Source organism: Bubalus kerabau, chromosome 13, assembly GCF_029407905.1.
Source record: "Bubalus kerabau isolate K-KA32 ecotype Philippines breed swamp buffalo chromosome 13, PCC_UOA_SB_1v2, whole genome shotgun sequence".
NCBI lineage: Eukaryota > Metazoa > Chordata > Mammalia > Artiodactyla > Bovidae > Bubalus > Bubalus kerabau.
Window position 1 is genome coordinate 29,770,784 of NC_073636.1, and position 23,754 is coordinate 29,794,537.

General features: G+C 42.0%; 1 protein-coding gene across 1 annotated transcript in view; it reads right to left on the minus strand.

The window, feature by feature from the left end:
- The window catches only part of FAM107B (family with sequence similarity 107 member B), a 221,262-nt gene extending 210,676 nt beyond the window's left edge, over positions 1 to 10,586 (minus strand). Inside the window, exon 1 of the mRNA XM_055543866.1 lies at positions 10,158 to 10,586. Coding sequence (XP_055399841.1) covers positions 10,158 to 10,571 — 414 coding nt within the window. The 5' untranslated portion in view covers positions 10,572 to 10,586. The remainder of the gene's footprint in view (positions 1 to 10,157) is intronic.
- Between the last annotated feature and the right edge of the window lie 13,168 nt (positions 10,587 to 23,754).

Consider the following 23,754-nt stretch of genomic DNA (forward strand, 5'->3'; position numbering starts at 1 on the left):
TGGCCAGTTCAGAAGTCCAACTCATTTATCATATCCTGGATCTTAAACTCCAGGTGGCCCTGGACCCACATCTAAATGGGCTCTGCACTCCATTTTCGTGGCTTGCTGGTTTTGCCATTATAATATTGTTGCCTTCGTAGATATCATTTTATTCATGCCAAAGGGCTACCACGTAAAAAGACAAGAGCTAGGGAATCTCTTACAGCCTCAACATCAGGGAAACTGTCTCTTTCTGTTAGCCATCCTAACACGTGTGAAGTGATATCTCATGGTGTTTCTGGTTTGCATTTCCTTGATTAGTAGTAAGTTTAAACATCTTTTCATGTATCCATTGGTCATTTGTGTGTCTTCTTTGGTGAAATGTCTGTTCAGGGGCTTTGCCCATCTTTTAATTGGATTATTTGTGTTTTGTTTTTGTTTTTGTTTTTTTTTGCTGTTGAATTGATGAGTTCCTTATATATTTTGAATATTAGCCTTTTATCAGATATATGATTTGCAAATTTTTTCTCCGAGTCTGTAGGCTGCCTTTTAGTTTTGTTGATTGTTTCCTTTGCTGTGCATAAGCTTTTTGGTTTGATATAGTCCCACTTGTTTATTTTTATTTTTGTTGCCTGTGCTTTTGATGTCAACTAAACGCTCATTGCTCAGGTCCATATCAAGGGTTTCTTCCCCCAGTTTTCTTTCAGGAGATTTGAGGTTTCAGGTCTTATGTTTAAGTCTTTAACCCACTTGGGGTTGATTTTTGTGTTTGGTATAAGACAAGGGTTCAGTTTCATTCTTTTGCACGTGGATGTCCAATTTTCCCAGCACCATTTATTGAAGAGATTATCATTTCCCCATTGTGTATCCTTAGTGGCTTTGGTGAAGATTACTAGACTGTATGTGATTATTTAAAAGAGATAACTTAAATTGGCTCTAATTACAGGTGTACATATTTATCATATTTGAGCTTTTTATAAGACTGTGTTGTCTTTATTTATTTGTTATTTTTGGCTGTGCTGGGTTATCGCTGCTGCACGGGCTTTTCTCTAGCTGTGGCAAGTGGGGGCTGCTCTCTTGTTGCGGCTCCCAGGCTCTCTCGAGCACAGGCTCAAAAGTTGTGGCACACAGCCTCAGATGCTCCACAGCGTGTGGGATCTTCCCCAGACCACAGAGTGAACCCGTGTCTCCTGCATTGGCAGGGGGACTCTTTACCACTGAGCCACCAGGGAAGCCTAAGACTGTGTTGCTTATATAAACATATTTAAGCTTTAAAAGTAAGTTTATTATTTTGAAATTGCTGTAATTACTATGAGTGATAAGCAATGTGAGATACGGTTTTTTGAAATCTGACGCTTCACGTGCAGAAACTGACTTTCCTCTTGCAGGTGGTCCATTTGAGGGGAAGTTCCTCTCGTGCTTGGACAACCGAATCGTGCCTATGTGTAGGTTCTAACAGTTGCCTGGGCTGTAATTTTCCACTTAACTGAATGTGGGAGACCCACAAACCAGCTTCACACAACAAAATCATGAACACTTCCTGTAGCAGGTCCTGTGCCCTTTACGGAGACTCTCTCTTCGTCTAACCACCTCAAATTTCCCAACTCTCACATCCCCTGATGCGGAATTACAAAAGCAAGTGTGTCAACCTCACAGTGGAAAAAGTTTTAACGTGATGAGATCTGTTTTCTTTGGAATGGAGGAACTGTGAGTGCAAAAGTAAAGGCTGTTCAGACCAGGTTAACACATGTCCTTGGCTGGGGGAAAAAACCCTCTCGCTTCCTATGATTGATATAGCACATTCATTCAGCTAGTCTCTATGGTTCCTGCAGGGTCAGAAATCTTAAAGTTTCCAGTGTTCTCAGCGAGTGAAATAGCAGATTTTTTTTTTTCAACTAAAGTACAACCGCATGTTATATAATCAAGAGAATGGAAATCCCAACTCTACAAAAACAGTTATTTTGAGGAAATGGGTCTTGTCAAAAAATTGGAATCCCCTTGGCGGCTCTTTGATTAGACACTCCTAGGTCATTGCCTATGAACAAAGTAAACCCTGCTCTTTTATTAAGCACCCATGAAAAGGAGGGCAAAGGGTCAACTCGGTCATGGGCAGATTGCCAGGTTCTTTCTGATGAGCTGGAAATAGGTGCAGCTCAAATATAGGCTGACCTCTTCCTTTTGTACCTCTCCCTCCACCATATCACAGCCTACTTAGAATATATTTACTATTCTTACCTGAATTGTAAATGCAGGAGTAACCTCATTTGAAAATGATGCTTTCAATGTTGATGAAATTATACACTAAGCTTTTATTTCTGAGTTTAAAATATTATTCTACTCTGCTCTAAACTGTCTGAAAATTTTGCTTTTTTGTCATCCCCTGTAGTATTTTACAGAAGGTCTACAGTAGTCAAAGTTATTCATTATAAATGTGCATGCTTTTATGAGGACTGTTTATTTTATTTCACTCTAAGAGAATCCAGGAAGCTGTGTCTCTCTTTTCCAGTTGGGATGCAACTGAATATCTGGATTGGAAAATTCCTGTCTGAGTACACCGGGTATATCATGCACTGTTGTGCCAGTATGTTTAACATCGTTTGAAAGTAGAAACCTAGCATGGGAAGTTATCAGGGCTTAAACTGAATGGGATGATATTCCCACCAGCTTATTAAAATATCTTTGTTGGTATTGGCATGGGGTTGGGGTGAGGTGGTGGTTTGTTATTTTGTTAGGCGTCCCTAATAGCTCAACTGGTAAAGAATCCACCTGCAATGCAGGAGACCCTGGTTCAATTCCTGGGTCAGGAAGATCCGCTGGAGAAGGGATAGGCTATCCAATCCAGTATTCTTGGGTTTCCCTGGTGGCTCAGCTGGTAAAGAATCTACCTGCCGTGCGGGAGACCTGGGCTTGATCCTTGGGTTGGAAAGATCCCCTGGAGAAGGGAAAGGCAACTCACTGCAGTATTCTGGCTTGGAGAATTCCATGGACTGTATAGTTCATGGGGTCACAAAGAGTCAGACATGACTGAGCAACTTTCACTTCACTAGGAGCATGAAAGGGAACTAGAAAACTGACATTTGATTGCATGAGTCTGTAAGTTGCTTTCTATTAGAATTGTTTTTATGTCAAATCATCTGACTAGCAGAGAGTTCCCTTAATAGGGTTTTTTTGTTTTTTTGTTTTTTTTTTTAAACAGGTAGCCTAGAATTCTGTTCTTTTCTATTAGGATCCATAGGGAAAAAGGGAAAATTTCATTCTAAAGAAATTGCAAGAAGACTGGTTTTTACTAGGAAGTAGAAATGCAGCCTAGCAGAGTTGTCCCTAATAATGCTTAAGTAAAGAGGATACAGAGTTAGGGTGGGATAAGGGTGAGACAGAAATTCACAGTATGATGAACTTGTGTGACACACAAGTTTACAGTATGATTCTAAATAACACTGCCCTCGATAGAAGGTATTCCCAAGGCTTGGCTTCAAGGCAACTTTAAGACACTGAAACTAAAATCAATTTTTTGAATGAGATCAGTTGCCTATGGAGGTGAATACCTCCAAGAGTTTTTCTGCTGTCAGGTATCCAGGAATCTCTCCAACACCAAATAACAATTAACATAGCCTTGATGTAGCTTCAAGAGAGCATGGCTGGAATCTGATTCTAACCACAGAAGCTGAAACCCAGTTAATTAAACTATCCCAGGTCTTAACAAAGACTGTGCCAAGAAAAGAGGAAGGATGGGCATGGAGCCTAGACCAGTTATTGGCAGCATGAGTTCTGCACAGCCCAAGAAAGTCATGCTTTAACTGGTTAAACTGAGCTTCCCAGCCTGCTGGAAAGGTTACCTTTAGAGAGGAAATGGACCATTTGCCTGACTCTACTGAGTCCTAGTTTCCCCATCAGTAAAAACAGCAGGAGGTGAGTTTAGAGAGGTAATGAGACACTTTGTTAAGGACCTGTGGGCCACTGTTAAGAGTTGATTTTTATCCTGAGGGAATGAGGAAGCCACTGAAGGGTTTTGATTCAGAGGAATGATTGGGATTATCAGGAACTAACACTGTAGAAGGATTAGAAGGATCAAATGAGTTTATCCATGGAAAGCATTTAGCACCACCCTAAACTATTAATGGCTTTTAATACTATTAGTGGCTCAGATGGTAAAGCATCTGCCTACAATGCAGGATACCCGGGTTCGATCCCTGGGTCGGGAAGGTCCTCTGGAGAAGGAAATGGCAATCCACTCCAGTACTCTTGCCTGGAAAATCCCATGGATGGAGGAGCGTGGTAGGCTACAGTCCATGGGGTCGCAAAGAGTCAGACACGACTGAACAACTTCACTTCACTTAAACTATTAATAGTGCTCAAAAAGTGGTAATCATGATTGCAATTACCATAATTAAATGATGTTATCAAAGTGGCTCCTCTTCACCCGGGCCAAATCAAGAAGAAATAGAAAATCTGAATAGATCTATTACTAGTAAGGAGATCGAATCAGAAACCAAAAACTTCCTAACAATGAAAAGCCTTAGGCCAGATTCACTGGTGAATTTTACCAAACATGTAAAGAGTTAACACCAATCCTTCTCAGAATCTTCCCAAAAACTGAAGACAGAGGAACACTTCCTAGCTCATTCTATAATGTGAGATAATTCTCTCCCTGATGTCTAATTCACTGACTCAATGGACATGAATTTGAGCAAACTCTGGGAGATAGTGGGAGGATAAAGGGACCTGGCATACTACAGTCCATGGGTTTGCAAAGAGTCGGACATGACTTAGTGACTGAACAACAATAATCAATTCAAAGATACTACAAGAAAAGAAAATTAGAGACCAATATCCCTGATGATTAGTGATGCAAAATACTAGCAAACAGAATTCCACAACATATTAAAAGGATTATACCATTACCAAGTGAAACTATACCATTTATTCCTAGAATGCAAGGATGGTTCAAAATACAAAAAAAAAAAAAATCAATCAGTATAACAACATATTAACAGAATGAAGGGGGGGAAATATGATCATATCAATTAATGCAGAAAAAGTGTTGAGAAAATTTAATACCCTTTCATGATAAAAATACTCAACAAACTAGGAATAGAAGGAAATTACTTCATATAATAAAGGCCATATAGGAAAAACCCACATTATACTCAATGGTAGCATCATACTCAGTGGTGGAAGGCTGGAAGTTTATATTGTAAGATCTAGAACAAGACAAGAATATTCACTTTTGCCGCTTCTATTGAACACAGTATTATTGAATAGTATTGAACTGTGGTATTGGAGGGTCCCTTGGACTGCAAGGAGATCCAACCAGTCCATTCTAAAGGAGATTAGTCCTGGGTGTTCATTGGAAGGACTGATGCTGAAGCTGAAATTCCAATACTTTGGCCACCTGATGCGAAGGGCTGACTCATTGGAAAAGACCCTGACACTGGGAAAGATCGAGTGCAGAAGAAGAAGGGGACGACAGAGGATGAGATGGTTGGATGGCATCACCGACTTGAATGACATGGGTTTGGGTGGACTCCGGGAGTTGGTGAACAGGGAGGCCTGACATGCTGCAGTTCATGGGGTCGCAGAGAGTTGGACAAGACTGAGTGACTGAACTGAACTGAACTGATTGAAACTTCCAGTCAGATCAATTAGACAGAAAAAGAAATAAAATACATCCAAATTGGAAAGGAAGAAGTAAAATGATCTCTGTTCACAGATTATAATGATCTCATATGTATAAATCATAAGATTCCACAGGTATACACACAACTATTTAAACTAATAAATGTATTCAGCTAAATCACAAGATAAAACACCTATGTACAAAATTCACTAGTTGCATTTCTATACACCAACAATGAACAATGAGAAAAGGAAGTTCAGAAAACAATTCAAAAAGAACACAATACTTAGGGATAAACATAACCCTAAAGGCAAAAGACTTGCATACTGAAAACTACACAACATTGCTGAAAGAAATTAAAGAAGGCACAAATAAATGGAAAGACAAACTACATTCATGGATTAGAAGACCTAATATTTTAAAACATAAATACTATCCAAAGTGATCAATATATTCAATGCAATCCCTATCAAAATCCCAATAATTTTTTTTAAAAATAGAAAAATCTATCCTAAAATTCATATGGTAGTTGCTAGGGAGTAGGAAGAGGGGCTAATGGGGCCAATGGGGAGTCAGTGTTTTATGGATACAGAATTTGAGCTGGAAAAGATGAAAAAGTTTCTGGAGAAGGATGGTAGTGATTGTTGCAGAACAACGTGGAAGCAGTGACAGCCTGAGCCTGCGAGACTGACCAGATCACCACTTGGGTCCTGGACATGTCTCGGTTACCACTTCTCTGTCTAGTAGCAAAGCCAGCCTGTTACAAAAAGCAGCGCAGTTAGCAGCTCCAGTATGGGCTCTGTCTCCCTTCCCTTTTGTAGAACCAACTTTAATTAAAATACCCAGGAATGATTTCCTGAACCACATTTACTTTCTCTTCCCCTGTCAGGATGGCTACTTCATTGAAGTAAGAACTAGATGAAAACCTACTACTGCTATAGAAAGGCTTTCTGACACTACTGAACTATTCTGAAGCCCTTAGTTGGGAATACCCCTGTGGTCCCGTGGTTTTAATAAAACTCCAAACTTCCAATGCATGGGGCTTAGGTTGAATTCCTGGTGTGGGAACTAAGATCCCATAGACCTCATAACATGGCAAACAAACAAACAAAAAAAGAATCCCTTAGTTGCTTCAAGTGGGAGCTGTGTGTTTCTTACACTGCCAGCTTTGTTAAGGGAGAGGGAAAGACAAGAAACACAGCACCATTCATCTAGGAAGGGGGCAGAGTTGAGTCTGATGTGCAGTGATAAAAGAACAAAGTAGAAACCCTTCTCCTCCATATATTCCATCCCCCCCTTGTCTTCCCAAGGCTAAAATGAGAGTCTCTTCCATGTACTCCTATGTGTTGACCCATTAGCCTTCTCATACTGCACTGATCCTGCCTGTTTACCTGCCTGTTTACCCAACTGTATCTCCTCCCACTAGAATGTAAGCAGCTTCACAGACTGTTTCTTAACCTCTCTTGGTTTCTACCACTAGGGCTGTCCTGGCACAGAGTAAAAACGCAGTACTTCTTGGTGGAAAAAGTCAACATCCTACTCTTCCATTGACTCTACAATCCAACCCATTATAAGACTTTTCTACTTCAAGACCACTACGAAAGAAAAAAATTATAATCAGAAGATACAGCAATTATAAGGCACATTCCAAGTCTGGGATTGTTGTCACTATCCTGGATGAGGGAAGAGACCACCACGAAAGGCTGAGGACTAACTGGTACCACGTCATAAATACAGATGTGCACACATCTATTTACACAAACGAAAACCTTTCCTTTTTAATTAGTTCACTTGGCCTCCCTATCTTGAGCTGTCCTGCTCAGACCAGATGTTGTTTCAAATTTAAATGACTCACCCTCCTGTCTAAACCCCAGGAAACTAAAGACAAATAGAGGGACTCATTTCTCAGCTATGATTATGTTCTGAAGTTGAACTCTTTTTTTAAAAAAAAAAAAAGAGTATTATTTGTTGCCTCTACCAAGACAGCTTAAGTGATGAGGATCAGTGCATCCAAAAAGGAAATATTTTTGCCTCCAGGCAAGTCTGTAATAAAAGAAGCTCATTTATCATCTGCTGAGGAGAAACATGTCACAACAAAATTACTAGGTAATGAAAAATCTGGGCAATCCTGTGGCACTTCTAATCGTAAGATCTCAAAGCAATTCCACACTGTTGTTTACAAAGCCTTGTCATCAGCTGGACGCAAAGTAGGAAGCATCTCTTTCCATAGTGTTGTACACTATGAAACTAAGAGAAAACAATGTTAAGCAAATTAATAAAAATTATTATTATATACACAGACACATTGATATATAATTTTATATACATACATGCACACATAAAATTTTAATTAACTGCAAATCAAGTGAGATCACATAAGAATACTTACTTGTAAATCCTCAAACACCACACAAATAATAATAATAATAAGCAGTGGAAGCATGTTATAATTCAGAGGATAGACTTTGGAATCAAACAGAACTGGGCTTTAATCCTGGGTCACTTCCTCCCTCTGTGAACTAGGGCAAGCGTCTTACCCTCTCTGAGCATCAATGTTCTCCTCTGTAAAATGAGAATCATAAGAATAGTCCTCTCATTGTAACCAGGTAATGATGGAATATTCTGTGTAAAGCACTTAGAAGAATGGCTGGCATACAGCAAGTACTCTGTAAATGTTAGCTCCTCAAATCTGAACCAAAGACAAGCCATTTACCATGCCCATGGAATCCCCTTCTTCTCGTACATCCTGACAACTGAATTTTGCAGTATTCCATTTCATCATTCCCAGTTTGATCTTGCCTTCCTCCCTACTCAGTTTGGAACCCAGAGTCCACTGTAAGATCCTTTCTTCTCTACCCCTCCCACCCCACCTTCCTGTTGTAACTTCTGTGACCATCTTCAGGCCCAGATAATTCCAATGGCCTCTCAGCTCCAGTCTTCCCAACTTTAATCCCTCCTCCATGGGTCCATCTATTTATCTTCCCAGAATGAAATCCCAGGCATTTCATTCCCCTGCTCAAATTCTCAAAGCTTCCCTACTGCCTTCTCATGATAGCATTCAAACCACTTGGGGCCTCATTTTTCCTTTCCAGATGTCTCTCCAACTTGGCCAGCCTGATGCACCTGCCTATTCCTGTGCTGCATCCCCCCACATTCAAGCTTCTGTTCACACAATTTCCTTTTCTGGCAAGGTCCTTCCCTTCATCTCTGCCCTTACAAATCCTAACTCTCCTTCTAGACCCATCCCAATTTTCACTTCCCCTGCAATGTGCCTTTCCAGACACTCCAACCTCCTTGAACTGTCTTGCGTGTGTCTCTCTTTGGGGCACTTACATTCAGCCTTGCTGAATGTGTGATGGCTGGTTCCATCAAAAGCCCTGCCTCACCTCTTTGGTCTATCCTTGGCTTTGCTCATACCAGTAGACAATAGATACAGATGTTACCCTGCTGTGTTTAATTGGTTATATTTGAATACACTTATTTATCCAGAACCCCTGTGTCACATATGCCCCTAAAACAGAAAGATGAAATCAAATCAACCCCTGTACTTGCTGCTATGTTTAGCAACATAAGGTGGGTGCTGAATTGCTGGAATCTCTACCCAAAAGAAATTCTTCCAGCTCATTAAAATAGTACATCATTAGTTCCTTTAACTAATGCAACAAATATAATCTTAGCCATGACATCCACTATGCTGACTATGGTATTACTATAAAAATATCTTACTCTGGATCTGGGTATAAACTGAAAAAATTGAACAAAAAATATTTGATGTTCTGTTTGCTTTGGATTTTGATTTAGAAAAAAAATTACAGTTCTTGCTCTAACAGAGGGCTTGATGAAATCCTTGATGAAATCCTTGGTTCGATATCAGAATAGAAAGATGTGGACAGTAGAGCTGAGCTTCAGTCATTTAATATAAGCCTGTAGAATGTCAAATGAAACTATTTTTAAAATCATGTTTTGACCCTGTCTTCACTCTATGGCAGTTTTCACTGCTTAATGAGACTTCTTAGGTTCAAACCAGCAAGTCAGATGAAAAGTGATTTTGTTAGACTAGATAGACAAAATAATCTTGAAAAAAATCAGAATATCTTAATAGTGGATCCTCTCAATTTTTTTCAATCTGGTCCTAAGCAAAATGGCCAGGAATACAACCCCAAAATGCTCAAGGAGTATCTTCGGAAAACATCATTCAAGAAAGCCTACCTCTATACGGCCTCTCCAGATGAGATTACCAAGAACTCTGAAATGATTTAGTAGCTCAATCCAATAAGAATATTTAACAGTTAAAATTCAGTAAGGCCAGAAACAGGAAAGTAGATATGTAAATAACTCAAGAGGCTGCCTGTTAAAAGCAGCAGCACAATTTCTTTTCCCCCCAAATAACTCCCTTCTCTCGCCTGTCTCAGAAAATGATCACTTCCTCTCACTAGTAAGAGTTCTCCTGATGTTTTACTCACTAATAATGCTAAACAGGTTCATTTTCATTTGTTTGGCCACCAAACATGAAATTCTCTCCCAACTTCATTTCTTCTACAATAGCATCGGGAACACTCACCCCTGGCATTTCAATAATTGATGGTCTGGGAATAGAAGGCTGAAAAGTAACTGCTTCATGAACTGATCCTCCATCCGGAGACCCAGGCAGATCCTCAGGGGTGTCAGCGGTCTGGACGGCAGAGTGGTTGCTTGAATTCCGGTTTGTGCTGCCATTCGTCTCTGAATGGGCACCTGAATCTCGCCTTTTCTCTGAGGTGCCTTCTTCACCTCGCGGGTGACTTGGGTGTCGGCCTGCTTTGGCCTTGGGCTGAACATGGATGGTGGAACAGGTATCAGCTGCGCTGGCCTGATCTAAGGGAGCAGTCTCCCTTGTGTTCCCAAAACAAGCAAGCAGAGCTGAGCATGGGAATGGATGCATCCTTGCAGACGGAGATTTCAGTCTTTCAGCCAGCCTTGCCTTCCACGTGGACATGATCTGCAGCAGAACATTGCAGAGTTCACAGGGAGAAAGGAAATTGTGCAGGGATTCTGATCACCTCGTTTCCTTATAGCAATCGTTTCCTTGCCTGAAGAGGACTTTTAGCGGTTGCCCCCTAATAGAAGATTAGGAAATGGCCAGGCCACCCGCCCTGAGAATCACTCAGCAGCCAACCCCTGCTTCGGACACGTCCATCCCTGGCGATTTCACGCTCTTCCTTCCCTGATACTGTGGGTGGCTAAAGAAAGCTGTCTGTGAGGCATGTGGTTGGCTTGAATTACAGTCTCTGGGCAGGGCAGACGCTTCAGTGTAAGGTAGTGCCAAGTCAATGGACAGCTGCTTCAGATTACCTTGGAGGCATAAAGATAATGTAGCTGATAGCATCCGCCATAATAGCGTCAGCCCACGTATCAATAACATCACAACAGCCACATAACCTTCTTCAGTTACCCCCTTCAAATATTTATTCCCCCCAACAAAACAAAACCACCCAGTTACCCATCATGAATGAAGACCCCGCCCCCCAAGAGGGTCCTCGACCCTCGTAGCTGCTTCATTACTAAAATAGGAGGTAGACTTGAACCTTTTGTCTGGAGAGGTCCATGTTGTGTCTGATGTCTCCAGGACTTTTCTCGATCTTTTCTGAATCTTCTCCCAAACAGGCTTCCAGTATTCAGGATCCATATTGTCTCTCTTCTAATTCTAAATAAGACTTTGCTAATTTGTTTTATTCCTGGAGTAGGAAATGGCAACCTGCTCCAGTATTCTTGCCTGGGAAATCCCATGGCCAGAGGAGCCTGGCAGGCTACAGTCCATAGGGTCACAAAGAATAGGACATGAATAAGCACACACACACACACAATTTGCTTTTTTTACAATCCATGCTAAGTCCCTGATTAATTTTCAACAACACCAAAAAATAATAATAATATTTGTGATAGTGTGAGCAGTTAACACAAATATTATGAATGTGTAAATAAATGTGTGTCCTGTCCATCTACTATGTATATTACTTAATTTTGGAAAATAATGCCCTTTTGAGCATAGATCTTCTATTTTTCAGCACATTAATATGTGAGTGGTAAAAAAAATAATAAATTATAACCACATTCCAAGACAATGCTCAAAAAAATTGAGATTTTTTTTTTTTTTCCTTAGCCAAGCATCTGCTAAGAATGTTAGAGAAATATAATACTGTAATGGTTTTCCCATTAATAGTGACTTTCAGGTCAAGATTTCAGGGTATATTGGCAATTCTAATTTATTGTTTTGCTCTCTCTTTTAATATAATGTCAAGATGTGCTTTTAAGCTCAAACAGGTGGTAGATCTTATATCATGAATTCCCGTTTTGTGGAGACAGAAACTGATTCATTGAAATTTCAAGATTCTAACAGAAGATTAGGCTGTTGAGAAAGGCTGGTTGAAAGCTCAAGACCCCTGCTATTCTATCTGGTCTCTGAGCCCCAGTGGACCTGACAAGCCTCTCCCTGAAATAACAGGCTTCCCAGGTGGCTCAGTGATAAAGAATCCGCCTGTCAATATAGGAGACACAGAAGGCATGGGTTTGATCCCTGGGTTGGGAAGATCCCCTTGAGGAGGAAATGGCAACCCACTCCATTATTCTTGCCTGGAAAAGTCCCATGGACAGAGAAGCCTGGTGGGCTGCAGTCCATGATGTTGCAACAGAGTTGGACACAACTGAGCATGTGTTGGGAATATTGTCCCAAGCAGGCAGCCATATTCATAACACAGAGGTCAGATATGGTGGGAGGGAGAATACATGCAACATCAAATGTGGACTTTAATTTTAGTCTTGATCAAATTTTGTAAATAAAATCTAAAAAGCTACCATTTTTTCATGTATACCTGTGGCGGATTCATTTTGATATTTGGCAAAACTAATACAGTTATGTAAAGTTTAAAAATAAAATAAAATTTAAAAAAAAAATAAAAAATAAAAAAAATAAAGGTTACTGTGAAACAGTCTCTGTACTAACCCAGGTATATCAGACTTCCCAGTCTGAAGAGATCATTCACCTTTTAATGCCCAAGAACAAGCAGTATAAATCCCTTTTCATGGGAGCAGGAAGTCCAGGCTTTTAGCAGGCTCCCCCACCAGGTATTCCTGAGCCGCCTTGGGACCTGCGTCTTCTGTCTCTTCTGCAGTGTTTGCTACCATGCCCTCAGGCGGGGTGACCCGCTGACCCTCCCTCCTGTGCTCACCCTCCTCAGAACCCTTCCTCCAAACGGCTCACAACAAAGGGAGGCTGGTGGTTAACAAGACTTTATTGAGGGCCCGAGGTGACAGGAAGGAATTCAAGAGAAGAAAAAAATTCATTCTTAAACCTGGTTTTGTTCACCCATTCATTTATTCATTCAATTATGTGCTGAGCACCTTCTAGAACAGCAGCTTTCCTGTGGCTATATTCTGTAGACTAGTGGGTAAGAAAGCTTCAAGCCCCTCTCTGAGGTCTCCTGTCATATTCTTCTCTGCCCCGAACTTGCAGCCCTGCTGGGGGACAACACACCCTTGTTGGGTGTGATACCACCCCCACACCCAACAAGGAGCATGCTCAGGAGCACAAGCCAGGGGGCAGCTCCAGCCCCTGAGAATAGTGGCTTATTTTTATTAGTGTTGTTTTGAAGTCCGACCTAGAATAACAACATAAACAGATAATGATTACTGAGTGTTTTTTATCAGACATGAACTTCAGCAGATTAACTCATTTAATCCTCATGACCCTAAGAGAAAGGTGATATTATTAATTCTCATTTTTAAACCCATTAAACCCATTAAAACCCATTAGAAAAACAAGACACAGAAACTTAAGTAACTTGCCCAAGGTCACAGCATTGCCAAGGAAGAGAAGTAGGATTATGAACCTAGGCAGCTTGGCCCCAGAGTTCATGCTTTTAATTACTGTACAGTATCACTTTCCAAACACACACACACGCACTCCAAAGAGGAACTTCCTAATAACCTTCAATCCAACACTCTACCTCTAGGAATTTATTCTATTAGTACAAATACACATGTGCATAGAAGTGTCTCCAAGAATGTTTATGGCAGCAGTGTTTGTAATCACAAAGGTAATTGTTTATCAGTAGAAGACAAGTTAACTTATAAGAAAAGAGCCATACAATTAAATACAATGCAGCTTTTAAAGAGAAGAATGTAGAGCCTTCCCGTTTAACAAGATGTACTGATGGAGCACCTGTATTTATATCATTGCCTTTCTAAGAAAGCATTAGGATAATAGTAATGGAATCTTTTTAAAAGCTGAAGTTCACAACACTAAAGAGAATAGAAAGGAGGCCACTAATATACAAGAAAACTCAACAAGTTTCTGTATAACAAAAAGCAGATGAAACAGAAATGTTGCAGGAAGGCGGACGCCTTCCAGGGCCGGAAACTGGGCTCTTGTCTAACACTCGGAAATGAATTGTCCGAGGAGACACATGTGCTGACAAAGCAAGAGATTTTATTGGGAAAGGGCACCCGGGTGGAGAGCAGGAGGGTAAGAAAAAGCAAGAGATTTTATTGGGAAAGGGCACCCGGGTGGAGAGCAGGAGGGTAAGGGAACCCAGGAGAACTGCTCTGCTGCGTGGCTCACAGTCTCGGGTTTTATGGTGATGGGATTAGTTTCTGGGTGGTCTTTGGCCAATCATTCTAATTCAGAGTCTTTCCTGGTGACGCATGCATTGCTCAGCCAAGATGGATGCTAGCGAGAGGGATTCTGGGAAGTGGACGGACACGCAGTGTCTCCTTTTGACCTTTCCCAAACTCTTCCGGTTGGTGGTGGCTTATTAGTTCCGTATTCCTTATCAGGATCTCCTGTCATAAAACAACTCATGCAAATGGTTACTACGGTGCCTGGCCAGGGTGGGCGGTTTCAATCAGTGTGCTTCCCCTAACAGTACTAATTAATTTTTAAAATAAAGCAGAAAGCCAGCATACTGAGTGGTACCTCATGGAAGCTCTTGGCTTGGACAGAACTGAAGTGAGTGAAAGTTGCTCAGTCGTGTCCGACTCTTTGAGACCCCAGGGACTATTCAGTCTGTGGAATTCTCCAGGCCAGAAAACTGGAGTGGGTAGCTGTTCCCTTCTCCAGCAGATCTTCCTGACCCAGAAATCAAACCAGGGTCTCCTGCATTGCAGGCAGATTCTTTACCAACTGAGCTATCAGGGAAGCCCATGGAATTGAAGAGTAGGTCTGAAAATGTGGGTCTGGATATGGAAGTCAAAAGTTCCTATCCCTCCTCTACCTGTGGGAAGACTATTAAATAAATAAAGAATGAATGAATGCTCAAATAAATAAACAAATGAATAAATACAATAAAAATTATGGTAGGAGTCAGGGTCTTATTTAAACATCTAAATTATTCAATGAACTGTGTAATCAGTTCTTATCTAAACTATTCGTTGAATTGTTTAATGAACTAGTCAGGATAACTAGTGTGGATGTCAATATCCAAGAATAAAGCCCCTCTTGTTCTTTATTTAGATGCCACATCATAGCAGAAAGCTCCCTGCCAGTTCACTAAAAGGGCACAGGTCAGTTGATAAATCACACCAACATTCACAGAGCTCCCTGTCAACTTCAAACTCCTCTCTTAGGTAAAAAGACAAATCATAAGACATCACCAGACATGTGAGAAGAACTGCAACATCAATGACAGCAACCGAGAAAAAGATCCAAACAGGCAAGGACAAGGGAATGTCAGGAGAGTTGGCAACCACATCTGCCATTCAAAGTCAGGGGCAAGTTTGCAGCAAACAACACTGCAGCTAGATTCTGAGTGATGGGGGAGGATAAAAGGGGAGAATCTTCGCAGCTTGAAGCCAAGAACATTCTCTGAGTCTGCAGGAGTCATGACAGGAAGCCTAGAGAATCTGAAAACGTTCATTCACTCTGCTCTAAAAACTGCTTACATAGCTATAATAATATAAACACGATTCACACTTCTTGAACTCTCAGAATTATTATATAGGCCAGTAGTGGCAAACTGGTGGCTCTCAAGCAAAATTAGGCTTGAGAAAGTGAAAATCTGGAGCAGGTGCCAACATCTTCCCTCCTTGACTGGAGAGAAAGAAACTAAGTCCTGACAATACCTTTAAATGAAACTTTGCATCAGGCTGCATTTTCCCCCCAATGCTTTGCTGTTATGTGAGCAAATTTCCTTTCCCTTTCCTTTTTCATTTGAGCTTTCTGTCACTCCCTACTGAAAGAGTTCAAATCAATATATGACCTGCAGGGCTTCCCTGGTGGCTTAGCTGGTAAAGAATTCACTTGCAGTGCAGAAGACCTGGGTTCGATCCCTGGGTTGGGAAGAACCTCTGGAGAAGGGAACGGCTACACACTCCAGTATTTTGACCTGGAGAACTCCATGGACTATATAGTCCGCATGTACCAGCAAATCACAGGAGAAGACTTCATTATGGTTACAGAACAGAATGAGGACATAATCCACTTTGGCAATGGCAAAATAAAGGAGGACCTGAGTGACTCTACAAAATGGGAAAGTTGTAGAGAAGATGATATAAGTAGAGAGAAGGGTTAGGTTTGCTCATGTTCTTATATTTCAAAGTCAGGAAATGCTTTCTATGGTGGATGCAAAGAGAAATAGAGTTAGGTGTGGTGTTGGAGGCTGCCAAGGTCACCAAATGGAGGATTGCAAATAGAGATGGAGCAATATTGGGAAGAGATGGTGGGGAGTAAGTGCTAAATGCTCACCTATCTTACTAGAAAAGTAATGGATAATGTCTAGCACTGATAAATAGAGACATAAGCATGTTAGTTAGTGGGATGGTTCATCATCCATCAGAGCAGACTGTCAATAGATAATATTTTAAGTCAATAAATTAAGGAATATAAACCTTTCCCTTATAATACAGTGCTGTTTATCAGAAAAACTAAAAGATAAAAAGTTGTCTTGGAGCAAGGCAAGAGGTGAGGAGATGAGACAGACAGTTCTCTTCTGTTATGAACCCTTATGTATGGTTCATGCTAAAATCATGTGCAAGTTTTATTTTAATACATTTTTTTTAAAAAGGAATAGAGTCAATTTATATGCTACAATATGGGAAATCTTCAAGATATGTTTTAAATGACAAAACAAATTGGAAACAAGTTATATATAATGCGTTCCCAATTGTATTAAACACATGTATATATATCTATATATCTATATAGGGATATATATAGATATATACCTGTGTGTATTTACATTTATGTAGAAAATTCGCAGAAGTATGCCCTAAAAAGTTAGTATCTGTCTCTGGAGAGAGGGCGTCTAAGTAAATGTCTGGCCTGGTAATGAGACACTTTTCATGGTTTACCCTGTTGTTTGAATTTTTTTAACTTTATGTAAATATTTTTCAATTAAAAAAAAAAAAAACTAGCTTAGAAGCATTCCAAGGTAAACATGGCACCAACATAATTATTTCTAGGCAGAGTCTCAGATAAAAGTTGAAGACTTAGCTGAAATGACGTCTCCAAAGAGAATACTGACAGGGCTGATGTCAGTCACCTAAGAGTGAATGAGGTCATTCTGTGCCATCATCACAGGCCTTAAGAATGTGAATCATTTTCCGTACAGAACTCCGAGGTGAAGCACTAACGGGGGGGTGGGGAATATTTATTTAAATGATGTTAATATATTGAGAAGCCGCTGTGTGTCAGATTCTGAGTGTGGTGTTGTTGTGAGCATGAGCCGAACAAGACAGGATCCTTGCTTTCCGGGGGCTCCCAGGCCAGTGGGGCATGTGAGAGAGTGTGTCAAGTGGTAAGGGAAGCCCGCTGGCTCCCAGAAACAAAATGGGATGTGCAGGGAAGGATGACTGACCCACAGCCCAAGTCGGCAGACATTCACTTTCTCCTTGGAGATCCCACTCATCGCTGCCCTACCACACAACCTGGGGCTGGTAGAGGGGCAGAGGCCCTGCCCTCGCCTTCACAAATCCAGCCCAAGAAAACCACACCTGTCCCTTCTCCTCCACGGCTCAACTAATACTAGCCTATGGTTGTGATGGCTGATTTTAGGTGAAAACTTGATCGAGCTAGGGATGCCCAGATTGCTGCTAAGACATGATTTCCAGGTGTGTCCTTGAGGGTGTCTGCAGGAGAGAGGAGCATTTGAGGGAGTAGATGCCCCTCTCCGGTGTGGGTGAGTGCTTGCCAGGTCACTGAGAAGCCAAGAGCACAGAAAGTGGAGGAAGAGTGATTTCATTCTCTCTCTCTCAAGATGAGACATCCATCTTCACCTGCCTTCGGGCATCGGCGCTCCTGGTTCTCTGACTTTGGGATTCAGATAGGGGTTTGCACCATCAGCTGTCTGATTCTCAGGCCTCTGGACTTGGACTGACTCACAGCAGCTTGCCTGATTCTCCAGCTCACAGACAGCAGGTCATGATACCGCCTGGCCTCCATAACCATGTGAGTCAATTTCTATAATAAATCTCCTCTTACATCTTCCTACCTATTTATCTAAATATGTATGTGTCCATTGGTTCTTTTTCACTGACGAGTCCTGACTAAATAGACAGCGGTGTGGAAGCAGACTCTACTGATTACAAAAGGGAATCAGAGCTCTCAAAACCCTGTTCTTTTTTTTTTTCACCAGCTGCTAGGTAACATCACTGTCTGTGTCCCAGAGCCCCCTGAGAGCACTTCAGTGTCCCAGGGGCTTCCCCCTTCCTCCTTCCTGTCTAGTATCCTAGTCTTACCCTGTCTAGACTCCTTAGAGACTCAGCTCAAGAGACAAGGCCCCGAGAGAGGAAGGGGCACCCCTTCCTCCCAAGAGTCGCCTTGCTGGATGTTTCCTGCCCGAGTGTGATTGACCCTGGGAACATCCCCTGTCCTAACAGACGTGCCTTTGCCTCCAGGCCTTAGCCCACCTCCTAGTGAGACAAACAATCACCTCAGAATTCAGGGGACCCTCACCAGTCCCTGAAAGCAGCAGGAAGGACCAGCTTCTTCCTAAACATGGAGGAAGGAAGGTCACCTATAGGAGAGAGGAGTAGCAGGGGAAAGGCAGGAAGCAGGTCCCTCAGCTGTCAGACCCAGAAACACAGCTGTGCTCCTAGTCCGGGCCAATAACAGTGCCATTGTGTGATCCCACATCCTCTCCCCCTCCTCATATTTATTTTAAAATCAAAGTGAATTAAAAATAAGTTTAAAAAGAAAACAAAGTAAAACAAAAGATAAATAAAAATATGCTTCCTTTTTTTTTGGTAAAAGTTTCTCAAGCACGTCTGAGACTATTGAAAATGCCCTTATTATTTTTTTTGCAAAATGAGATTGGACTGTATATGCTTCAGATGAAGACTGTCCTTCCCGCGCATTTCCAGAATCCTCTTTACCCCTATTTTTAATCCTCACACAGAAATCCCAGCTGATTACAACATAAATCTTTCGGGGGGGAGTAAAAGCAAAAGTTTCTTTGCTTTCCACCCAAAAGCACAGCTGAAATTAAAAGGACTGATCAGGTAGGCTGAAAAAAGTCGACCCTCTCTGATGCTCAGCTAATCTCCAAGCTTCAGGATTATATTTCCATCATTACAGCTTCCACAAATACTTCTGGGAAATACTGATCTGTCAGGTTCCTAATTAGTCTCTTTCAGTGGGGCCCTTGATCTCGGAGTAGAGTCTGTATTCCCCAGATGCACCCATTTCCCAGATCCTTCCACCATTCTTCTTGGTCCACAGCCTGCCACCAAGGGGTGTATTCAGCCCCCAGGGGTGACTATAAAACAGGCAGTGGGTGTTGGGAGCAGCGCTGATGAGTTCACAGATAGAATATATCCTTAGGACAGTGGCTAGTCTATCTCATCACACAGTTATGATGATGTCTTTTTTTTAAGTAATTTTATTTATTTATTTTTGTGCTGGGTCTTCATTGCTGTGGGCAGGCTTTTTCTAGTTGTGGCAAGTGGGGCGGCTACTCTCTAGTTGCAGTGTGCGGGCTTCTCATTGCAGTGGCTTCTTTTGTTGGGGAGCATGGGCTCTAGGGAGCAAGGGCGTTAGTAGTTGTGGCACGTGGGCTCAGTAGCTGCGGTTCCCAGGCTCTAGAGCACAGGCTCGATAGTTATGGCACACAGATTTAGTTGCTCCAAAGCATGTGGGATTTTCTCAGACCAGGGATGGAACCCATGTCTCCTGCATTGGCAGGTAGATTCTTTACCACTGAGCCACCAGGGAAACCCTACTATGATGTCTTATTCATAGATAGTCTCTGGATGTGTACAAAGTTTTGCTCTAGTAGTTTCAGAGTGAAAAGGCATCTGCCCTAAACCACATACCTCATGCCCTTCCCCAACAGCTGCACCTGGGCAGTGGTTCATCCTGTATTCACGTCACCTTCCTTAGGACTTGCAGACCCTTGCAGTCTCCATCCTCCCAGGGGCAGCTGTGGTAACCATGCTTGTTTTCCTGCTCTACTGGTGGTGATGAAGGAATGAGGAGGGCAGGTCCCCTGCCAGTTGGCCACAAATGAGAAATCTTTATACTGTAGTAAGAAAATAATAATAATAAAAAAAAGGATTCTAAAGCATCATATATGATCTCATTGGTTAAAAAGAAAGAAACTGAGTTTTCAATAAAAAATGAGTATGTGTCTTGATATGGTTCAAAGCTTTTGTGCAAGTCCTAAGCGACTAAAGAGTAGTAAAATAACAGTGAACGTCGCTTAGTCGTGTCCGACTCTTTGGGACCCCATGAACTCTACAGTCCATGGAATTCTCCAGGCCAGAATACTGGAGTGGGTAGCCTTCCCCTTCTCCAGGGGATCTTCCCAACCCAGGGATCAAACCCAGGTCTCCCGCATTGCAGGCAGATTCTTTACCAGCTGAGCCACAAGGGAAACCCAAAAATACTGGATTGGGTAGCCTATCCTTTCTCCAGGGGATCTTCCCTACCCAGGAATTGAATCGGGGTCTCCTGCATTGCAGGCGGATTCTTTACCAACTAAGCTCTGTGGGAAGCCCCAGTGAAAGAATCTAACTAATAGTGAAAGAATCTAACTAAAATAACAGTAAATAATGTTTTAGCTTGAAGAAGGCAATGGCACCCCACTCCAGTACTCTTGCCTGGAAAATCCCATGGAAGGAGGAGCCTGGAAGGCTGCAGTCCATGGGGTCGCTGAGGGTCAGACACGACTGAGTGACTTCCCTTTCACTTTTCACTTTCATGCATTGGAGAAGGAAATGGCAACCCACTCCAGTGTTCTTGCCTGGAGAATCCCAGGGACGGGGTAGCCTGGTGGGCTGCCATCTATGGGGTCGCACAGAGTCGGACACAACTGAAGCGACTTAGCAGCAGCAGCAGCAGCAATGTCTTAGCTCTGGCCACTATAACAAAATACCATAGACTGGGTGGCTTAAATAGCAGACATTTATTTCTCACAGTTCCTGATTGGGAAGTCTAAGATCCAAGTCCCAGCCAATTCCATTCCAGATGAGTACCCCCTTCCTGGCTTACAGCTGTGTCCTCCCAGGGCAGAGAGAGCCCTGGTGACTCTTCCTGTTCTTAGAAGGTCACTAATCCCATCATGAGGGCCTCACCCTCATGACCCCATCTTGAACCTAAATACCTCCCCAAACCCACCACCCCCCAGATCCCATCACATTGTGGTTTAGGGCTCCAACATGTGAATTTTGAGAGGTCATGAACATTCAGTCTATACCAAAAATTTAAGGGGTTTAAATTCATAAGGACAAGAGGACAGAAGAAGAGGCAATAGAAGACAAAAGACATAAAAAGAAACGGGAGGAGAATGAGAACTGTCTTAGCTGAATGAAACCCATGTGTCTGAAAAGGATGTGAGATGATAAGCAAGCTAATCTTCTCCATACCCCTGTCTTCCCACTCCATCCAAAGGTTTAGAAATTGGAGGTACCAGGTTATTTGGGGGTTTGGAGGAGTGGGAGATTGTTTGAAAATTCTTGAAATAGCATTCAGATACCATGTCCTTTCTTTAGTCCGTGCAGCCAAGATACTGCTCCCTCCACAGAAAACTAGACTGTTATTCACCGAATCAGGAAGTTTCTGGGAACCCCCCCCCCTTATCCTTTAGTAACCATGTTAGTTTTCTACATCTCTAGATTGGGATTGACATATACACACTACTATATATAAAATAAATAACGAGTAAAACCTGCTTTATAGCACAGGGGACTCTTCTCAATACTCTGTAACGACCTATACGGGAATAGAATTCTAAAAAGAGTGGAGATGTATATCAAGGTGTCACTGCAGCAGACCCTATGTGAGAACCAAGGAGGAGTTCTCCCCAAAAGTTTTCAGAGGGAGCATGGCCAACGCCTTGATGTGGGACTTGCATCTTCCAGGACTGTGAGGAAATACATTTCTGTTGTATTTACTTACCCAGTTACATTTATTTGTTTTTATTTACCCAGTTTATTTGTTGTATTTATTTACCCAGTTGATAGTACTTTGAGACAACAGCCCTGGGAAACATACAGTGTGTTCACATGAATCAAGAAGGAAATCGTGAATTTTAATTTCTGTCACATAGAAAACTTTTGATCTAGTGAAACAATTTTCCTGATAGTCTTTCTATTTCAGTCTTGGGACAGCAGCATTTGAAAAAAGAAACAATTTCAAGACTTCAACAGTGTATTTTGAAAGCGTATTATCATATAGGCTTTGCATGTCCGTCGTCAGTATTGTGCAATGAGAACTGATATTGACATAGATGGTTAGAGAAGCTTCAAAGAGCAAATTACACTTTGTATACAGCATTAACTTGTGCAGGAAATGAACTGGAAAACACATCTACAACACCAACAACTAAGATCAGTTGGATAGTCTTCCTTTGTGTCTTATAGCAAGAAAGTTTTGCATGTATGTTTGTAATACTAGGTAATATAAACCCATTTGATGTCATGTTTCCTTGGCCTCTATGTAGGTTTTGGTACCTGTGTTAGAGTTATTTGTTTTCATGTCTGTTTCTCCTTTTCACAATCAGGAATCCTTCTTCATTTGTCTTTGCACCTTCAGCCCAAGCAGGGTGCTGTGCTGTGCTGTTCTGTCCCTTCAGTCGTGTCTGACTCTTTGTGACTCTTTGGACCATAGCCCACCAGGCTCCTCTATCCATGGGATTCTCCAGGCAAGAATTGTGGAATGGGTTGCCATGCCCTCCTCCAGGGGATCTTCCCAACCCAGGGACTGAACCCAATTCTCTTATGTCTCCTGCATTGGCAGGCAGGTTCTTTACTGCTATACAGAAGCCCCCAAGAATGGTGCTGGGACCAAAATATGTGTCCAATAAATGGTGTAGAGAAAAAAAAAACACACAAAAACCTAAGTTCAGGATATGCTTAGTGCTTAGTTGCTCAGTCATGTCCGACTCTTTGTGACCCCATGGACTACAGCCCACCAGGCTCCTCTGTCCATGGGGATTCTCCAGGCAAGGATATTTGAGTAGGTTGCCATACCCTCCTCTAGAGGATCTTCCCAACCCAGGGATTGAACCCAGGTCTCCCTCATTGCAGGCAGATTCTTTACCATCTGAGCCACCAGGGAAGGCCAAGAATACTGGAGTGGGTTGCCATTCCCTTCGCCAGGGGATCTTCCTGACCCGGGAATCAAACCCAGGTTTCCTGCATTACAGGTGAATTCTTTACCATCTGAGCCACCAGAGAAGCCTAAGATCAGGATAGAACACCTTTTTATGCTTGCTCACAATTAACTAGAAGATTTTAGATTTTAAAACAATTTCCCATGAAGTTAGTAACTGTTATTATATCACAATCATCCTCACTCTTTATTTGATGAGATATAACTTTTACTGTCCCAAAAATCTTATATCTGACAGCATAGCTGGAGAGAGGTCTGGGGCAACCACAAGCTGCACCCACTATCTACAGGGAATAATCAGGGAGGCTTCCCGATGGCTCAGCAAGTAAAGAATCTGCCTGCAATGCAGGAAACACAGGAGATGTGGGTTGAATCCCTGGGTCTGGAAGATCCCCTGGAGGAGGAAATGACAACCCACCCCAGTATTCTTGCTTGGAAAATTCCATGGACAGAGGAACCTGGCAGGGTACACGACCCTGAAGTCACAAAAGAGTCAAAACTGAGCATGAGCAGGGAGGGGACAACCTATATATCTAGAGCCGGACCACATATGTCTGAGATTTCTCAGTAGATTTCC